Here is a 21,285-nt window from a genome sequence, read left to right as displayed (position 1 = left end):
TATGATGCAGAAGTCAAGATTTGACAGAATGTTTCATTGGCACATTGCATTTAACCCCACAGTAACCAGGGGGGAAGATTATCCCAGTGATAATCTGCGACACCTTGAGAGAGTGACTGTGTCAGGGTTAATTGTGTCCTCCCTCCACCCAGTTTGGGGTGCCCACAATGTGCACTCATTCCTGAACCTGATCTCCACAGTCATCGATGTTTATTTGACAACAGGTTATGTTATACCTTCGCTCAAACTCGGGATTTCCCTTGGGGCTTAACATTCTCTTTCTTATCCCTGAATCCCCCTCCCCTCCTGTAACATAAAAAAAAAAAGAGTAATTCTTGTTTTATTTTCCTCACAAATGGGTTTCGGGACCTTTAACGACAGTAGTGCAGGGTGTGTCCGCCATAACACGAGACATCCATTTTTTTAAACGCTCTATATTGCAAATACCTCAGCGTGCGTCAGTTTTGGAGGTTGAGGGGGGAAATTGGAATGGGCACGCGAACATGCAAACATTGTGCGGAGGATCACGATCGGGGAGACAGCACTAGATTACTGGCATTGGAATCGTGTGATGATGTGCGTGAAAAAAATCATTTGCACATTCATCATGTACCACAAAGTGGATGTTGGAACATGTTTCCCCAAGCACACCCACGCTGCCCACTTCCTCCTACTCCCCCCCCCCCCCCCACATAGATACGCCCTCAATATTAAAACGCTCGATAGAAAAAGTCACGCCATAACAGTTTATTGGTAACATGGGAACAGCCCTAGCTGATAGCATGATAAGAATAATTTGTGCTAGTGTTGTAATAATCAGCATGACAAAAGCGAGCATATTGCTGTTAGTGATTAAAGTGAAGCACTATTGTTAACCCATTGAGGACGAGTCCCGAGTTTACTCGGGCAAGTGTCTATGGGAAATGCGTGTTGTAGCAAAATCAGTCCATCCTCAACGAGTTAAAGGCTCTTACATTGCTGCTACTAATTCTGCTGCTTTTCTTATTCTATGTATTTCTACTAATTACTACTACTGTTTCTTCTACTACTATTGTTACTGGTACAGCTGCCACTATTATTGCTGCTACAACTTGTACTATTATGCCCACTACTACTACTGTACTACTACTACCACTGCTACTACTGCTACTACGACTACTACCACTACTACTGCTACTACTACTACTACTACTACTACTGTCTACCACTGGTACAATCATAAGACTCCAGAAATAATACCATTGAACAATGCATTGTATTATTTCTTGGAAGTTATTATTGCCTGATATTCAATATACAAATGATGCACAGGATAGAGTGTGTTAGTGAAGGTGCGGCGCGCTCGAGAGTATTGACAATGGTGCCATGCACGAGGCGCAGCCGAGTGCATGTTTGCAATCGTTGTCAATACTCGAGAGTGCGCCGCACCTTCACTAACGCCACAAAATAATCCTGTGCATCATTTGTTTTATAAAATGGGTCGAAAACTAACAGCATTATTCACGTACCTTTGTGGGTCAACCAGTCAGCTACATGTAGCACTCGCTCAAAAGTCAAGATGTCCGAAGATGTTCGTCCCAAACATTTACGCACGTTGCACTCGGAAATCCCGCACATAAGTACTGTACGTACGTATAAGAGTATACGTACGCCACATACTGTTATGCACAAGAAAGGCTGCCGGCTGTTGTGGCAGCCCACGGCCCGAACTAGAAGTTGTTTACAGGATTGAGAGCGCGTATAGTAGCGCGTGACGCACTTGTAACAACTGATTGAGTGCGCACTGCTAGTGTAAACATTGTGACGTACGTCAGGCCAGGGAGGTGGAAGAGAGACTCTCCTTAGTGCATACCTGAAGAAATTAATGCACGCACATGTGACTCATTTCAGCGCTTCCAATTGGCTACATTCTTGAACCCATTTTATAATACGTAATAATGAATGTAATTCAGTCAGTACGCGCTGGTCACTATGGTCATAGCGCGTAAAGCTTGTTATGGTGTCACGCACTTTAAAATGCATCAACTCAATCCAATGCATCATGCATTGCCCAATGGTTTAATCCTAGGAGTTTATAATTGCCTGATATACGTAATAATGAATATGATTCAGTGCGCACCGGTCACTATGGTCCTAGCGCGTATAGCTTGTTATGGTATCACGCGCTTAAAGTGCGTTAATTCAATCCAAATGCATTGTTCAATGGTATCATGTCTGGGATGTAATAATTGCCTGATGATTGCGCTTCATGGAGGTTGCATGAAACTCAGAGTTGCAATAAATACGGATGAACCTGCAGTCAACCGCGTGAACTTGTTCCAGTACATCTATATATACATATATATATTTTTTTTTTGGGGGGGGGGGGGAGGAGGAGTGGCAGCATATTTTAGTGAACATCAGCAAAATGCTTATTAAATGAATACAATGCATGTCAAACATGTCATGAACCTTTAATATGATATGACAACTTGCTTGTAAGAATACTCACATTTTGTACTTTTTGATTAATAACTAATATTACATTGTATATCATACATGTGACCATTTCTCAGTTCACTGCAATGTCTGCTACAATGCTACTCTACGTGTATTAATATAGTTGCTGCTATCACGACTTCTGTTACCACTAAAGTACAGTCAAAACTCTACCACCACTACATGAACTTTTTCCAGTACTAGAAGTACTTGTACTACTGCTTCTACTGTATAAGCTGTTATTTTTGTGTGGGTTTAAGTTTCACGAATTTTGTGAACCACAGTTGGACTACGAATTTAACAGCACACGAAAATGTCACCATGCGCTGAGGTAATAGTGCGCTTATGAAGGCCTAGGCTGTGTCACTTCGCGAAAACAACATCTTGCGAAAATGTCCGTGACCTCCTCATTTGCAAATAATATCTGTTCGCGAAAATATCAGCATATACAGTACTGTATGTTTAATGATGGTATGCGCATGCAATATAACTTTCCATTAATCCATTCTACTATGAATTCTCCTCCCCCCCCCCCCCCCCAAAAAAAAAAAAGAAAAGAAAAAGAAAAAGAGGGAAAAACCTGATGTCTTGGGAGATGTAGTTTCGGTAGATAAATGGATAGAACATGTGCAATTAAGCTTCTGGCTTTTAGATGTGATTTTGATAGAACTGTGTATTGAATCGAACAAAAGTGAATTGAGAGAAAAGGAGACTTGGGGCAAGCCGAAAGATGTGAGCTCATGCATCTTTGACAAATAGCTGGAGCTAATTCAAGGGGACAGTGGGGGAGGTTTGAGAAAAAGAACAAAAAAAGGAGAGAAAGAAAAATATCGAGAAAAATGAAGGGGGAACCAAACATCAAGAGTCCGATTGCCTAATATGATCCAACTCCAATCGATAAGGTGATAGAGAGTCCAACAAATTGCAAACTACTGCTCCGCAGGAAGTCACATTGCATCATGGGAGTCGTCAATCATGCGTGTGTGCTCCATCATGCAGCCACCTGCACCAAGCCCAACCCCTCCCCCTCCCCTCTCCCTCCACCAAAAAGAAGTAAAATAAAAACAGAAAGAGAACAAGAAAGGAACAAAATATCGGAACAGGGAGGGAAAACGAAAACTGAGGACCGGTGTGAAGAGAGGGGAAAGCTCAGAGAGAGGACCGGAACATTCCTGGGGTCTTAGCTCGCACCTGTGGAGCGAGAGAGAACAATTGATCATCGGCGGGGAAACCGTCACATCCCAGCCCGAAAGTGACAGAGAGAAATTAGCTCAACACATTGGCGTTTATCGTTGGCATGTATGTTCGTGCCCCCCTGCAGAGCGCCCGGCCTGCATATTGCCCGTTAGTTTTGGAGCACGCATCCCGCTCCCCCTACCCCCTCGATACTGTTCCCTTCTGATCGCGCTCGCTGGCGAGGTGAGGGTTGCAAAAATTGCTCAGCGCGGCAATTTTTCAAATTTGTACACGTCAGGGATTTACATTTGTAGGAGTATGTCGCCCAGAAACGACGGGGACTCCTTCGGTTTTCGCGGCACTCCCATGAGCCTCTGGCTTCGTGACAGCTCCTCGGAACGGACAAGGGAGGAAGTCTTAATTCACAAATCCATCTTTCTGTACCCATCATTCTATGTGACAGTTGCCATGAAATCAGAGGGAGCAATGTACTTACAGCTCTGCAGCGTGCAGCACGAACAAGTCATGACTCGGGGAGCAGCGATGCTATGTGGGGTGTCATTCTACTTTAATGGGGATGCGAGGCACAGGGACTTCCGCGGAATGGCTTTTTTCCAACTCCAGAGGGCGATTTTGAAGTATTGAATGCATGATACTCATCAGAGTATACGTCATAACACAACATCAGAACAGCAGAGAACAATATTTGGTGCCTTCATTTCCTTGATATATCCTGCATATTACAGTTGGACTTATTTTATAGTCAGAAATTGGTCTGCAAGTCAGCTCTACCAAAAAAGTACAGTGCAGTACAATGCAGTTGTGTAATGTGTGTGCATATTTCAATTCAACCATGAGTGAGAAAAGGAAAAAGAGTGAGAAAAGGGATGGGATGGGAGATAATAAAATACAGTAATATGGAATTGATCTATGCAATAGAACAAGCTCGCTCAATGTTTGTGTCTTGCAACTTCGTCATCCCGGAAAGCAGTAGATGACAGGTTCTATTCCCACTTGTTCCTTTTTTTCTGACATGTTTGTTCAAAATATTGATATATGCAGTTTCGATCATACAAATTTCATTTGTACAAAGGGCAGACAAATGGAAGAAAACTCACACATCATATCTTCACCCCTCTGCTTAATAATCTTGTGCTTTCAACTTCGTCATCGTTGGATTTAATAAGCAAGTCTCAGTTTTTGACTGATTGTTTCCACAGTATGCTGCTGTGCACCTATTGAGTGGAAAAGTTTATGACATATTTTATTGGACAGAGTTAGAGAGTAATATAGTGTAGAAGGATGGTGAGCTCTGCCTAGATGGACAAATTGAGGGAATCATTTTTTTTTTTTTTTTATCAAACTTTCTATGCAATGGCAAAACATTAGCAGAGCCCAGTAAATATTCTTAGGCCTTTCTGGATATTAGTTGTATACTGTAAAAGTGGAAATTTTCGCGGTGTTGAAATTTTCACGCATTTCACACATCCAGAAACTAGAACAAAAATAAAAGCACATGAATATTTTTGCTTGCCATATGTTTCAGTAGTTGATGTCTTGATAACGCGGAATTAACAACACGTGAAACTCTTCTTTACCCGGCTGAGCACAAAAAAAGTAGTCGCCCGAAAATATCCACTTTTACAGTATACTGTAGGTTTATACCATAGCACTGAGCTCAAACACAGTCCAAACATTGAAGACCCACTAGCATGAGGATTCATGAGTGGCCTGATTCGTCCAGTACCCACCGGGGTACATTGACCCTCTGTCTGCCACATTAAATTATTGTCCTTATATAGGTTTGTGTGTGAAATTTGTGCGCATTTGACTCATTGGCACAAAAAGGATTAAAAAAAACCAAACAAACATGAATACATGTCCCACCTGTCAGTGAAGTGTCAAAGCGTATGCTCATCTGTAACCCGTTGAAGACGAGTCCCGAGTATACTCGGGCAGGTGCCGATGGGAAATACGTGTTGTAGCAAAATCAGTCCGTCCTCCATGGGTTAACGGTCAACTCTAGTCAAGATTCTTCGACTGTGTGTGTACTAATACCGAGATCAGTGATAAAGCTATTTGCAGTATGATATGGGGATTTTCGAAAATATCTGATCCTGGCCAGCCTTCCCACTCTGTATAGTATCCCCACGCTACCGGGTCTTACGGGACTCTTTGAAATTGTGGAGGCTCAAATTCAAGACTTGTCTTCCTTTGCAGACTGAGCAGTATGATGATATTCAAATGAATAAAAAACAGAAGAAAACCCATCATTGATGCATGTACTGGTAAACAAAACATGAATTAAAGGCCACGAATGCAGGGACACCCTTGTGTACATTTTGGGAGTTCCCATGTATGGGTTGATGCTATGGGGACCTGGTATACCGGGTTCCCGGAAAGAATGGGTTCAGAGAAAAGTACTGTCCTGCATACAGTAGAAACCACCAAGGCCTACTGAATGGTTTGTTCTAACACTACTGTGAGTGTCTAGAGGAACTACAGTATATGGAGTATGACGACCGCAGTCACTTGCACATAATTATTTTCACTTTTCTGAACTGGAAGCATTTATTTTGAACTGTAATATTTTCATAGCTTTACATTTACACAATATCAGAGACTGCTGTATTTTACTGCTCTGAAACAGTCTTCGAAGTTGGCATTCCATTAACCCAAACAACATACAAATTCAGCTTCTCTCTGTTTGCAACGGAATAATGTGTGAATGTCTGCAGTCACATAAAATGACAGTGTGCTGGATATGAAATTGTAGTGGAAAGCAGTGCAGGGTCATGGAGCAACATGCCTGTCCAATGTGCAGTTGGTCCTTTCTGCACTGTCCTCTCACTCACTGACATTCAGTGTGTCACCTTTTGATTCTACCACTGCACTGCTCCTATTTGACATGATATTTTGTACCACGGGGTACCAACTACAAATTTGCCATTTGTTGCTCTTTCTGAAATACTGTCTAAAATTTAACATTTTTGGAATAATATTATAACAAATTCATTATCTTCAATGAAATAATATTAATCACATCATAGCAGGGATGAATTGGCATTGGTATCGTTAACATTTGCAACTGATTGACAAATTGCCCTACATCGACGTAAATCAACGGAAGAATTTCATCGTTAACACTTATTGCTAAAATTTAGCCACCATGATAGTGGTGCGTAACTGTACAAGTTAAGAACATGGCATGATGCTCGCACAACTCTGTAACCCGGGATATGACGGTAACCTGGGTTACAGCGTGCAGAATCATTTGCCGCAACAGATTCAACTCATGTGATCACATACATATGTCAAACACATCCTGGCAGACGATTTTTTCAGATGGAACTGATGAAAGGTTTGCAAACTTTCAAATTATTGAAGAGGGACAAAACTATTGACACACAAGATACTATGTTCCATGTACTAGAACAGTCAGCCTGTATGGGAATATGGCCCCCTGTAGGTTGATACAAGTGTACTACAAATTGTTACATATTGCACAAAACTACATACCTATACTCAAATTTGGTATATTGTAATCTGATGTTCAATTTTGAAAGTGCAATAGACTTGTTTTGGTAGAGAGCTTCACAGGGTCTAACTTTTGCCTCTTTTGGAATTTGATAGGGCAACTACTAATCAAGAAAGTGGTTTTAATCTAACATTTCTGTAAAATAGAAATATTTCATGAATTGTAGAATTCAGGTGAGGTTTTTTTTTTTTTGGTGGTTGATGATCTCATACTTTACATGAAAGCTTAAGAAAGAAGTCCCATGACTATGTGTTGGATCTGTGACACTCTGCTGTATCATTCCTGTATGACATAGCTACACATGTATGAAGTGTGCACAGGATAAGAACTTCCAAGTCCAAGGACGGAATTAACTATCAGCTGCATCACCTGCCCAAGACAGTTAACTTTCTCCTTCAGTTTCCGGATACTTGATTGAAGTACGATGAAGAAGTGAAACACAGAGCGATGGATCAGAATCACCATTAAAATTATGAAATTTTGGCTCACAGAATTTATCACTTTCAGTGAGAAATGAAAACAGGTGTAAACGGCCACAAGTCGGTTGTTGGAGCATCGGTCTTTGGACAGATTTCTTGATCAAGAGTGGTTTGATCGCTTTATAATAACATGGCACCCCCACCCTCAATCTCTGATCACCCTCATTTTGATGCACTTGATTTTGAAGTCTGCTAATTAGCACATCACATGTTTTCCATCCTCTTCAAATATGGGAGAGATGTTGTCGGTGCCCCGACTCTTGCCGCGTAATTTGCTCAAGGTTAGGTTCAGTCGTGCGTGCATGCTTGCTTGCAAGAGAAGGAGAGGAAGGGGGCGAAGCGGTGCACATACAGGCAGGGGAGAGAACTGGCTTGGCTGCACGAGGGCAGGCGGAGGGGGGAAAGGACCAAGTCGGGGGACAAGCCCAGCGATCTTCTCCGGCCACCCATTTGCGGGCTAAGTAGTTTCGACAGCCTACAAACGAGGCCAAAGTGCTTGTATCCCCCAGACTTCAATTTGTGGGCTGTGAAGATGGGCCCGGGAGCTGTTCGCCGGAGAAACGGCAGGCGTGTTCGCACTGGGCTCCTGCGAGTGCTTATGAATGATCGAGTGCTTACGATCACGTCTGGTAATGTTTCTGTTGTATAGCACAGGCTGTATGTTCCTGGTGCTAAACATAACCCAGGGTAATTATTTTATCTCCTTGTTATATCACCTGTAGCAAAAGAGCTGTGAGAACTTAAGTCTTGAAAGATGTTTTCTCTTCCAAAGATGGACCAAGTGTGAGTTTATTTAAGACAGCCTGTATTTTGGGGAGACTACTGAAGACAAAAGTGAGGTCATAGCAACTGAAAATGTCTGTAAAATTACTAAATGTGGTGACCAGCACCCCCTCAAAATTGTCATACTGATGTTTTCGTTTTGTTTCGTTCATCTTGTCTTGGAGGCGGAGTGAAATGTTATCCTCCGTTAAGTTCAAATTATGTGGTACAGAGTACATGTACATTTTGTGGTAATATTAATGTGTCATGCACCAAAAAAGAAAAAGAAAAAAGATAAGCATGGCATCATAGAAGGCACAGCCACTTGACTGAGTTGTCCCGTCGTAGATCACATGACCCACGATGAGAGTCCCGCAAAAATTTATCTGTTATGCCTCATTTACTGTGCCTTGACTTTAAATTTTGTTTTTGTTTTTGTTTTTGTTCTGTGATATCATTTGTCATCACTACAGTACCTGAGTAAACTTTGGCAGATCAGCCAAATGTATATAAATAGATCTCTTCTGCAGCAGTTTGAATATGCACTTCTAAGAATTGTCTTGGTTGTGCTCACTCACATACGTAGATGGAATCTGTACTTTACTGTGATAAAGTCTTAGAGAAAGGCAAAGTATCGAAGATGAAACAGGCTGTCTCACATCTGCTATAAACGTCCATATTTTCGTGCAAATAATTTTTTGTGCTGAGCAGATCCAAAACATATTCTCGGGTTTTAGAATTCGCGCTAGCCGAAAGTAGCACGAAATGTGTGAAAATTAATGTACCGCAAAAATTTCACATTTACAGTAGATCGAGTTGTGAGCATCTTGCGCCGTGGCGGAGAGAGAGAGAGGGCAGTGTGAACGCTCAGTTGTTTTTCCCATGGTTCCACGCCAAGTCTGTGACAAGTGTCAAAGGATTTGTCATACTTACGAGAGAGTTCCTCTCGACTCCACCCAGTGGACGTTGCGCCCGCTTCTCTTCCCATTTCGCTCTCTCACCCTCTCGATTCCCCCTACCCCCCTCTCCTTCTTTCTTCCTCCTGCATTTTTCTCTCATTTTGTGCGGAGTGTTCGTCGCCGGAACAGAGCGGAAAATGGAGAGTGACAGAACTGGTGGGCCGAGATGACATTCGTTTTACACGTGTAAAGTTTGCTTTGAGGATTATTGGAACAGGAAGTGGCATATTTGCTCGCCGAAATTGCATACCCTTCAGCTGTCTCTTTCCTTTAGCCCCCCTCCCCCTCCCCCTCCTTCACCCTATCCTCGATCCTGTCCATTACAAGCCAAACGGCCAGGATGTTGCTGTTGATGATGATTTGAGATGGTGTGCTTGTGGGTATGGGGGGAGGGGGGGGGGCAATGAAAGGCATACCTCTGCCCAGTGTCCTGCTACAATCATGTCCAAGCACTTTTTTTTTTCTTAACAGCCAAAGTTAAAAGATTTCTTTTGGATAATCTGAAGTACTTGGAGGAGAGGGGCGGTTGGCCCTTTTGGACCACAACAAGATCATTATCTATGCTCAGTGAATCTATTAGCGATATAGGAAACTTTGATCATTCCGTAAGTAGTGGGCAGCCTGTCCCTCTGGTGAGCTGACTTTGTGCATGCATGGCTTGAGGGCAGGGAGTGATAAGTTATGTTCACACACAGTTGCCAAACTTGAAGTTTAGGTAGAAAATTTAACTGTTGAGCTCCACTCGTGAATACACGAGACGGGTTTACACACGCACCTAAACTTAGATACAACTTACGAGTGAATCCCGCTTGATGATTACACCGGAAGTGCAGAGTCTTCGCTATGACCTTATGCCCATACAAAATAGCGCAGCTGGAGGTTGACTTGGAAGTGAACAAGAATCGAGGTTCACGCTAACTCAGAAGCTTGTTGATTATTGTGTCCAGACAGAGCGAAACTACGAAGGACCTCCCGTGGCTCATAGATAGAGCGTTAACCCTAAGATGTCTTGTGGTTCTACTCATCAACTAAACTTGAAGATTCTACACAGCACTAAACTACATGCTAATAATTGAGAGTTAAGTTTTAGACCTAAACTGGAAGTTTAGGAACAGCGTGTGAACGTAACTATATTTTCAATGCTGGGGGGGGGGGGGGGGGGAGAAGGAGGGATACTGGGAAAAGTATTGGGGTGGGGAGGGAGACAGACATACAGGTAGACAGACAGGGGTTGAGAAGTACAATTATAACAAGTTTGTTGTGAGTTCTAAATTGTCATGAGCACTGTGGTTTGGGCAGGAAGGTATTGTTCTCTGCACCATGTTATTCTCCCTACTCTACAATTTGAGGGATCGTATATAAATGTACACAATCTGTCGCTAGCGATTGGGTCCATGTGCTGAGTGTACAATTATGCTGTGTGCAGACTAGAAATAAATGAGTTGATATTAGCACCCGTTTGCAACATGCGGAATTACACTTTCACGGTTCATTCTTGCACTTCTGGTAATGCAAATTTTCTGTGCAGCAGGCATGGACAAAGTACATAAATATGCGGTAATCATATCTAATTTTCCCCTTTTTATCATGACTAGAATATTCTCACTTCACGATAGAAATGCATTTTCAGAGCATACAGTTGAAATTTCTTTTCCCGACACGTACATGTAGCAGGGTTACTCAGAAAACCTACAAAACTATTGCAGTTTCGGGATAGATACCACTCCGTGTTATTCATGCACATTATGTATAATCAAATAGAGCTTGCGCTGTCCACTGGCACAACGTTGTTGACTCATTGTTATGGAAATTAAAAAAGCACCTCTGCTGTTTGAGTTTTTATAGTTATAGATGCAATAGCGAGAATTTTGAAAGAGGACTTGAATTTGAGTGATGACAGTTTTGAGTATGTACTTTGTACTGCATGTGTATCTGGTATTTACCTGTCTCTCTGTCTGTCTGTCTGTCTGTCTATCTCTTTCTGTCAATATCTCCCTATCTTGTCCTTTATATGTAAGAAGTAGACTGTATAAAGTATGCGTGTATGTATGAGAGACACATTTTCTAGTTTTGAAAGAACAATCTCCATAAGGGTTGACTGAATGACATTCTCCATCGTCCTACTCCCCAAGTCATAATTCATGGCATATATGATATATTTGTTTCTGACACTCTTCAATTGTATTAAGGATTATGATACTATGTGACATGACAGTTTGGCAGAGAACAATGTAAATCAATGGTAATAAGAGATGACTCTGTGAGCATGGATGCTGCATTCCAAATATATCTCCACCCTTTCTCTTGTGTGTTTTATTTTCTTTTTCATTTTTCAAGGGGGTAAATTGAAACCGCAACACACAACAGCTGGGGCCGTCCAACCCCTGTGGCCAGATTGAGGGGTGCCTGAGTGCAAAGTGAAGGATTAGGGGAAAGTTTTCATGCCCGAAGTGCCTAAAATATTTAGAACTGCATGATAGAACTGCAGAGAATGAAATAGTCGATCATTTGTTCCGTGTGTGGATTTCACATTCTTCAGATGTCCCACAGAATTAGAGAGCAAATATCGATTGTGATGGAACAGGTTTGTTGGTATTAATGTGGCTCGAAGATATGCATGATATGCTTCGAAGGTAGATTAAAGCAGGAAACCTCATGTGATATTTCTATGGTTTACGGCAGCACACATCTAGCTTGCCAGATGATAGGGCTGTTTATCCCATAGTGGTACATTGTATGGGTTATGATCTTTTCCATTTCATTGAGAATCTATGCACCTTTCACCTATAAATTCAGTTCATTAAGAATAGTAAGTCTGTTGAAGTATTTAAGAATAATCTCAAGAAGTATTAATTTTAGTTGGCTTACAATAATTGATTATCATTATTTCGTATGTGTCCTGTGCTGTTTCACTCTGTCATTTTCTTTATCTTTAGTACCTGTTTGTAATGTTGTACAGTGTGGATGAATGTCCCCTGAAAATTACTGTTCTATTGCAATTCACAAGCAGTTAACCCATTGAGGACAATTCTGAGTATACTTGGGCAAGTGTCTATGGGAAATGTGTGTTGTAGCAAAATCGCCATCCTCAATGAGTTAATAGGAGAGAGTGCTTGTCAAAATGTGGGATTTCTACAAAAATGCAGGCAGCTTTGCATCTTTAATAAACATAAATAAACAATGTGTAAATCTTTGGTGTGTCTTTATACTGACTGCGCACTATTGTATGAGAGTGACACCATTGACGACATACAACGTACTTATGACTATGTAAAACTCACAGATGATATCAGTGCCCACAAATTATGGTGTACTGAGAATTTAGTTCCTGGAGTATGGAGAATTGTTAGGTTACTGACCAAAATTTGTACTAGCACTTTTGGGTGACTTGCTTAGTGCATCTCATTAGTGCAACCATTTTCCTTTGCCTTACCCTTGCTCCCTAAAAGAAGTAGAAATGCAGGCAGTTTATAAGACTTTAGTAGTCAGTCCAATTCAGTTCAATCTAGTTCAGTTCAATTCATTTCTTTTTATTGTTTCTCATATTCCAAAAAGGGGAAAAAGTATTTGTAGCAATTTGATAAGCATACAGCAATAGTAAAACATTTAAAGGAAGGGATTCACCCAAATTGTATCGTCATAGTTACTATGGTAACATAGTAATTATGATAATACAATTTGGATGAATCGGTGTCATGCAGTAGTATACAATATCCTAGCAGGTGAAAGCCAGAGAAACAGGTTGAAACCCGTGTGGATGAAACAAATCTTATCTGTGTGAGTCGAGATTACTTTAAATTTTTCTTCTCTAATAATGTTTTGCTTGTGTGAATTTGAATCTCACAGGGGGAGAAGTACCTAGTGCTGAAGAATGAATACTTCTACAAAGAATGGATCGAGCCCAAGCATGTCATCATCCGCTCGGCCCAGTCCCAGGCGCCCAAGGCCTCCTGGCCACCTCCGGCCGAGCAGCCAAAGGAGAAGGAGCCCGACCCCGTGCCGCCGGTCCGCCGAAAGAAGAAGAGCCATCACGACCAGAACGGGTCATCAGAAGCAGGCAAGGGCAGCAGCGGTGGGGCAAAGACCAAGGGCGGGGGCAGCCCTCGTCCCACCATCTCTGCCCCCATCTACACGGGCCCCGTGGAGCAGAAGTCAGTCGTCAGTGTGAGTATAGCATCCAGTTTGAGTGACAGTTCGCAGAAATGTGAGTCTATTCTTCGGGTGTCTCCAAGAAACTGGGACGCGCTTGCATTCTATTTCCTTTGAAAGAACATTTGAGTGGTCGGCGGATATCAAAGTAAAGGGCGGCTCCCTGTTTGACACATTAAACCTACATTTCTTCATTTTCCCCCTCTTCCCTTGATCTCGTGAGATATTACTTTGGAACATTAGTGTTTGATAAAGGCGACTGACTTTCATTGCATAAACACACAGATCTCTCATTAATGCACAGTCTACCGACAGCAGGACACAGGGGGAAAAAAATCATACGGAAAGCATGATCTGACATTACTGTGTAGCAATCACTTCAACTCTTCCATGGTATTCGAAAAGCATTGTCATCAGTACTCATTTTGCCAACATCAAAACAAACAGTGTTCACACTGCAATGGAAAGCATTATCTAAATTCCATCCCTTATGAAAATTAGGTGAAGTGATGCTGTCATTAGCTCATGACTGATATAAAAAAGAGATACATATAAAAACATCATGAAAATCATGCTTTTGGTTGATAATGATGCAACTGCAAATTTTCCTTCTTTCAAGTAAAAAAAAAAAACTTAAGTAAAGATTTTGATTGTGGGTTAATGGAGACGTGTATGGCAATGACATAATCTACTCAAGTAATTTGCATATGTGGTTGCTACTTCCTATTTCATGATAACTTGTGAAACTTCTCAATATCTGAACTCTCTGATTTCGGTTCAGTTATGATAAACCTTCAACCAGTCTGAGGGTCTGATTGTTTTCAAAACCCCTTACGATTGAAGCCGATTTGATTGTGGTGTGAAATCGCGGTGTATGGATCTGTCGCAGACCACATTCCATCCACTAGAGAGAAGTTCAGTGAGGATAGAATGTAGCAAGGGAGACCCCACATCGAATCTCGCCAAAGCCTTGATTGGCGCAGCAGTGTTGGGCGTTCTCCCCCGCCGACTGACAGCCGGCTGTCAGTCGAGAGGCGACTGTCAATGATTAACGATCCCAGCGTAGAATAAAACAGGGGAGAACAATGTGCATTCGCGGGAGCATCCAACCAAAACAGGACACACAAGGAAAATGATCAGCGAATGACAAACAACTTGTCATCATTACGTCGCTGAAGGTGATCGTAAATGGTGTTTGTCTCACCCGTGTTCTGTGAATTCTTTAATCGCATTTCTTTTTTTTTATTTGTGCATGTGTTTTTGTGTGTTTGTTTGCTGCCCTCAGGATCAATCATGACCAAACCCACTTTATTTCATCCTCAACAAAAGAGAAAACCGCGACAATAAGCCCTGAATGTTTCAGTCAGAGGCACTAATCCTAAGGTACTTCTCTGATGTAATCTGGGATAAACAAACATTAATTCATTCAACTCTCGTTAATTCACGTCGAGAAACACAATTACGTTATGTACAGAGTAGATTGAGTAGTCCTCGAACACAACCACCCTGTGAATCAGTGTAATAGAGCTGGCCAGGAGATGGCAAGTTAAATGATAGGCAAATAGAAAGGTCGGTTAAATGGATTGATAGATGTAAAGGGTAGATGGATACAGTTAGATGAAAAACAGATACACTTGAAAAGTGCTTGTGAATCCCATTTTTAGAGTTCAAGTTTCATTATTCCCTGACTTCTTGAACTTTGTCTAAGATAGATGTATCTGTTTTTGTTTTATCTTCTGACATCACTTCTGATAGAAAATAAAGGGACATTATAAAAAAAAAAAAAAAAAAAAAAAACTTGTTCCACACAACCATGATGATATGTTATAGATAAATACTGGTATGTATATAGATAGGTACATGTATCTACATATATCCGTGTCTGTACCTATCTGATACGATAAACAGGCATATAGATGTAACAGGGCTCAACACTTCACTTTTTTGTCTCATGTCCCATTTGGGGCCACTTAAATCTATACATCTGAAATTTTGGTGGCCCCAAAAAGATATGTAGTGGTCCAAAATAAAGGCTTTACAATCCATTTTGAATCTCAGTTGCCCAATCAGGCTACCAAACAGATAAATTTGGCAGCCTAACACCAATTTTGAGTGGCCCTGGGCCACCAGGCCACTGCTAATGTTGAGCACTGTATACACTGTATACATATGAAGAGTTTGTTTGCAAAAACCGATAAGTCCATATTTGCCAAACGGAGATATTTGCGATTAAAGGTCAAGAAAAATAAAGAGAATAATAAGAAAATTTTTGCTTCTTTTGACCATAACTTCAAAAATGTACTTTTATATGTAGTGACAAATATATCATTTAAAAGGTATTATTTTGTACTTTATGACAGAGACCGTACTTCAAAATCTTCAAAAATGGACTTATTGGTTTTTGCAAACAAACTCTTCATGTATGTATATAATATACACATAAACTGACGAATCCAAAGATGGATGAGTACCTAGATTGGTAGAGATTTGAAGTGCGGGCATTAGTCTACCAAAGCTTATTTCATAGCTCATTAATTGAGACTCTGCTTGGACGATGTGGCCAAATAGAGCGAAACCAAGTGGGTCCCTCTCTTTCTCTTTCCACGGACCATTATCGTTCAGAGAGGGGCGTTTCGAAAGTTATCCACAGAGGGGGATCGGAAATACTGCCTTAAATACCTGCCTAATCACCCATTCCTTCCTCTCTCCATTATAGACTCCTTGATTTCCTCTCCATTAAATGGACAGAAATATTGCTGCCAGTTAATGTCCTCTTTTGTTTATGTTTTGGTCTTTTGTTTTTTGTTTTGTTTTGTTTTGTTTGTTGTTGTTGTTGTTGTTTTTTTTTTTTTGGGGGGGGGGGCTCATCTCAAATCTTTTGACCTCTATGTGATGACAAAGTCTGTATCCAATATTTGGGCCATTTTACATTGTACCTCATGTTTTCTCTGTGTGGCCAAAACAGAGAACATAAATCACATATCTTTTTATTTTTTTTGTTATTGTTGTTTTTTGTTGAATGGTCTGACCCAAAGTTGTGAAAAACAACTAATTCATCAAAAATTTGACATCACACTCATTTGATCCGTTGTTACATCATTCATGTATGGATCAGGGAGTTGTAAACATTGAATGTGATGTAGTCACTGCTTGGGGAATTTGGGGGGGGGGGGCATAGATGAGGTAGACACGTGTGACACGTGCATGAATACACAATTTAGGGCAAAGAAAGGATTAAGTGATATGTTTCGTACATAGCCAACATTGTAGTTTGATGCAGTCTGACGTATTTCCTGATCCAATCAAAATCATGACCTTTTTGTTCAAGGGCAAACATCAAGAATACCACCGCATGAAGAAAAAAAGCCAAATAATATACAGGTATATTGAAAATCCAAAATATACTGTTTAAATATTGATATCTCTCAAAAGCAACGTCTTTCAAGTTCTCTCAGATTTTTTAACCTCTCTAGATGTGTGGGAGTGGCTGTTTTTAGTTAATAAAAGGTACGCTTTTCTGATAAATGTTGTTGAGAGTCAACTTTATGATATGGCTTCCTTGAAGAAGGAAAGAAATAGAAAAGCAAAATGGTAACCATTCCCGACAACATCAGTGGTCCAATTGGACCATATTTGACGAGATATTTTGTTTTAGTTTTCTTGCCCACCGTGATACTTTCTAGCCTTAGTTCAGTGGGCCAATGGGGATAAAGTGCCTCGGGTTCGTAATAAAAAAAAAAAAAATACAAATGTACGTGCAGTATGTGAAGAGTTTAATGTAAAAACCAATAAATGCCACTTACAAATTTTGTTGTTGTTGTTGTTGTAAGGTCATCATCAAATAGAGAAAAATCAAATCTTTTCAATGATACTGTACTTGTTGCATTACCAGAAAATTATAAAAATTATAAAAATTATCACACATGTTGTTATTATTATTTTTATTTTTCAGCAGCTTCAATCTCTAATGCCGCAAGTTTGAATTGTCTTTTTAAGTTAAACTCTTCATAATGTTCATGAGGGTTTTATGATTATAGAGTCTATTCCAATACCCGTATCCATCTCACCAAAGGACCATTGTTTTGCTTGCTTTCTGCATCACTCCTCTTTTCCTCCAATCTCCCCATCTCAGACCGTGGCCGGTGAGAAGGTGATCGAGGAGCTGAGCCAGATCGAGGGGGTCAAGGACGCCAAGGAGATCTTCGAGCAGGAGTCCCGGCTCCAGGCGCCGAGTCCCGTGATCAAGCCACAGGCCTCTTCCCCATCCTCCTCCTCCTCCTCCCCACCTCAGGCCTCCGCACCCCCGTCCACCTCCGACTCTGCCCCGACCCCGACTCCATCGGAGGGCCTGGCATCCGTAGTGGCGCCTGCTGCAGCTGTAGCTGCTACTGCCGCTGTCCAGATACAGGTAGAGTGTAGGGTATTAATAGTCTACTTGAAATTGCATTTTTCTAGAACAATGTCTGACCCACACATGTTCAGGAAAGAAAGTTAGAGGGGCAGGGGAGGGGGGGGGGGGGAGAGGGATATCATTTTGACGATTTAACCCTTGCTATGACCAAACAGTTGTGAAGCTTATGTGAGGGCTGTACCACTGAATGTTATGTCATACCTCTTTGGGACCTGTCTGTGAATGTCAGGTTTTGAAATAGAATGAAACTCCATGAGATTCTTGGGCAAGACAGTTACTTTATTATAAGGAGAGCTTGCTTTTATGTCACTGTTCTGTACAGTGGGAGTCCAGTGTCATGTATTCCTTTGCCGTGAAACTTTTCTCGCACTGCAAACTTTGCCCTATATCAAGGGACAGATGCATGGACCAGAGCATGCATCTGCAACTTGTTTCACAATTGGTTGAATTTGTGATCTGAAACCACATTAACTAGATGCCAAAGAATTATTACATTGTATCACTTTTCAAGTTGAATGCTCATTTAGGGCAGGTTTCATTTCCACAAAGTTGGATGTAAGTGATAATGTACAGTATGTTTTGCCGTGGTTTTATGTTTCTGAAAGATATATCCTGAACTGTCACTCATGTTTTTATCATTTCATCATCTAGCCAGTGTATATGCATGGACTAATATCTCCTCTGTTACTCTACGTACTAAATATCTGTCAGTTGGGACACGGTAAGAGATTAGTGGTCACGCATCCAATTGTACGGATGGACAAAGCATTTGTGCTTTCCTAGTGCTTAAAACTCATGTATGTTCTTAAGATCGTGCTTCATAAACAAAAGTTCTGTGCTTTTTTGTGTATTGCGTTAGATAACCGATGAGGATGCAAAAGAAACGGAACCCAAAGAGGAGGAGGCTGCCACGGCAATGGAAGGCGTGCAGGAGGGCGGAGAGAAGGCGGAGCCCGAGAAGGCGGAGCCTGTGCAGGGGGCGGAGGCTGCGGCCCAGAGCAGACCCGTCTCCACCGTCACATTAGTAGAGGTATGAGAGGGTGAACGCGATTGACTGGGGCAAGTTAGCACTGGCCTGTATCTGCAAAGCATAAGCATGTTCACACCTGTGCACTGCAGTTGAAGACTGATGCCCTCTTTTTTGCCTTTTATATTTACGGGTTGCTTGCATTCAGGCTGGCACGAGTGCTAACGCAATTTAATCTACTCTATTTGTCTCATTTTCCTCTCTCTGGCTCTGTTCATCTGTGCCAAGAGATCTGGCAGATATCGGTACCAGCAATCTAATGTAAGTCTCAGGAAGAAAGGTTTAGTGAACTTGGACAGCGGGAAGTAGATTGATTATTACAAGCTTCTTCAATGTTTTAGCAAAATTTTCACAAACTGAAAAGAATAAAAAAATAGGACCTGTTTAAAGAGTTAGGTTGCTTCTGAATACTGTGGTCACTCGTTTCTTTACACTTGGCCATGCATTTCATCAGATAGTTAGACTGTGTCCAGCCAATATTGCCATTATGGTCACAAATGTTAGCTTTGCACAAAGTCAGTAACAGAATCTCATAAAAGAATAAAGATTGCATTGTTTTTTTCTTGTGAATTTGAGCAAAGAACATTTTGTGTTTTCAGTCCAGTATACATTGTTATCTAGTGACGGGATCTTACAGAGTTCCACCTGGGCTTCCAAATGTGAAACTTAAAGGTAGGGGATACCTTATACAGACCTCCCAAAATGCAGCAAAACATTAAATATGAACCTCAGGGGACTTGTTTAGGCCACTGCTGAGAAATTTGGAAGTCAACAGTTATCTGCAATTTGAATAATGCACAAAACTCAACTACTCAGTAGTTCTGTGTGTCAGCCACACTTAAGCCTTTTTGTTGCAGTCTTCTGTATCTTTTATCTATAAACACAAATCTAAAAGTATAAGAGCTGATGTAATAACATATAGAGTGTGTGGCAAGAATGTATATAGAAATGTTTGTAAGTTTTGATGAACTTTCTTCACAAAATATACATGATGGACACACATGCAGTGCATGGGTCTGCAAAGGTAGCCTAGTAATGTACTGGAATTTACGGTGAGCCCCCCAAAAAATTCAATTCAAAATCTAACCATCAATAAAAATGTACTAAATGTTACCTTCCACTTTCAATACTTTATGGGAGTTTCTAAAATGATACTCTCTTCAACATACCACTGTATTTATACAACTCTTCATTTAAGGCATGCAAATGGGATTCCCTACCTTTAATGATCACTTGCTATCAACATTCTGAAAAAATCCTTTAAGTTCTGAATTGTGATCGGTCGACTCCTAGTTCTTTTTGCCTGCTATTGCTTAGGACTACAGAAGTTTATACTGTTATATCCAGACACTTATAAATTGGGGTTGCAACATGGCCAGTATTTGATCTCAGTCGTATCATGATTTGAAATGGATTCAGCATTCTAGTCTTGCATCAAGTCGCCAAAAGGAATGGAAGTGTAAGTTTGAAGAATGAGGGAGGTGAGACAGACCGTGGTGTTGGTGTATAACTTAAAAAGTAGCCACATAATGCTGTCAATTTAGCTTAAATGATCCCCCCCCCAAAAAAAAAACAACAACAACAAACAAACAAACAAAAAACCCAACCCCCCCCCCAAAAAAAAACAAAAAAAAAAAAAAAAAACACACACAAAACAAAACAAAACAAAACAAAAAATGTCTCAGAAAGTAAAAAAGAAAAAAAAAATTGGGAATGATTGTTTTAATCTTACTTCTTGCACCTCTTTGCACCTGACAAACTAACATCACCTGCTACCAATCTGCATTGTTATCCAGCAGGTAAGGCACTCGCCGGTATGAAATCTCTCATCCCGCAGCGCTATCGCGCATGTCTTGCATGTCATGATCTGCATGTTGATTTTTATAACTGCCTAGTAAACAGGGAGTACAGGTTCTGTGCATCATCAACCTGGGGGGAAAGTGTTAGCTCTAGCAGAGTTTAACACAGTCATCAACCTCTTGGGTGATTGATGCGCGATGTGCACTGCATATGACACCATGCATGCTTTGCATATATATATGCATCTACTAGTATATCATTTTGAGATTTTCCTATGACATTTATATTGCACGTCAAATACGAACATGGATAAGGGTTGTAAATAATGATATTGTTTACATTATCCAATTCTGCCCTTTTCAGATGTAAAGTCAGTTCAGCAATAGTACTCAGCCAAGCATTTGGTGTGTGTTCAGTGTTCAGTAACACTGATTATCTCAAACAGGGTGGGACGTTGAATAGATGGCTTTTCAATAATTCAGATGAAAACAGAAAAATTTGCAGTT

The 21,285-nt window shown here is 40.9% G+C and overlaps 1 protein-coding gene across 2 annotated transcripts in view; it reads left to right on the top strand.

Moving 5' to 3' along the window:
- LOC140232532 (uncharacterized) overlaps nucleotides 1-21,285 on the top strand; it is a 257,587-nt gene that overhangs the window by 23,124 nt on the left and 213,178 nt on the right. For both annotated transcript variants that reach the window (XM_072312628.1, XM_072312627.1), the window contains exons 3-5: nucleotides 13,239-13,556; nucleotides 17,674-17,949; nucleotides 18,812-18,982. In XM_072312628.1, the coding sequence (XP_072168729.1) occupies nucleotides 13,239-13,556; nucleotides 17,674-17,949; nucleotides 18,812-18,982 (765 nt within the window). The remainder of the gene's footprint in view (nucleotides 1-13,238; nucleotides 13,557-17,673; nucleotides 17,950-18,811; nucleotides 18,983-21,285) is intronic.

Source organism: Diadema setosum, chromosome 9 (genome assembly GCF_964275005.1).
Source record: "Diadema setosum chromosome 9, eeDiaSeto1, whole genome shotgun sequence".
NCBI lineage: Eukaryota > Metazoa > Echinodermata > Echinoidea > Diadematoida > Diadematidae > Diadema > Diadema setosum.
This window is presented reverse-complemented; position numbering and strand designations above follow the sequence as displayed.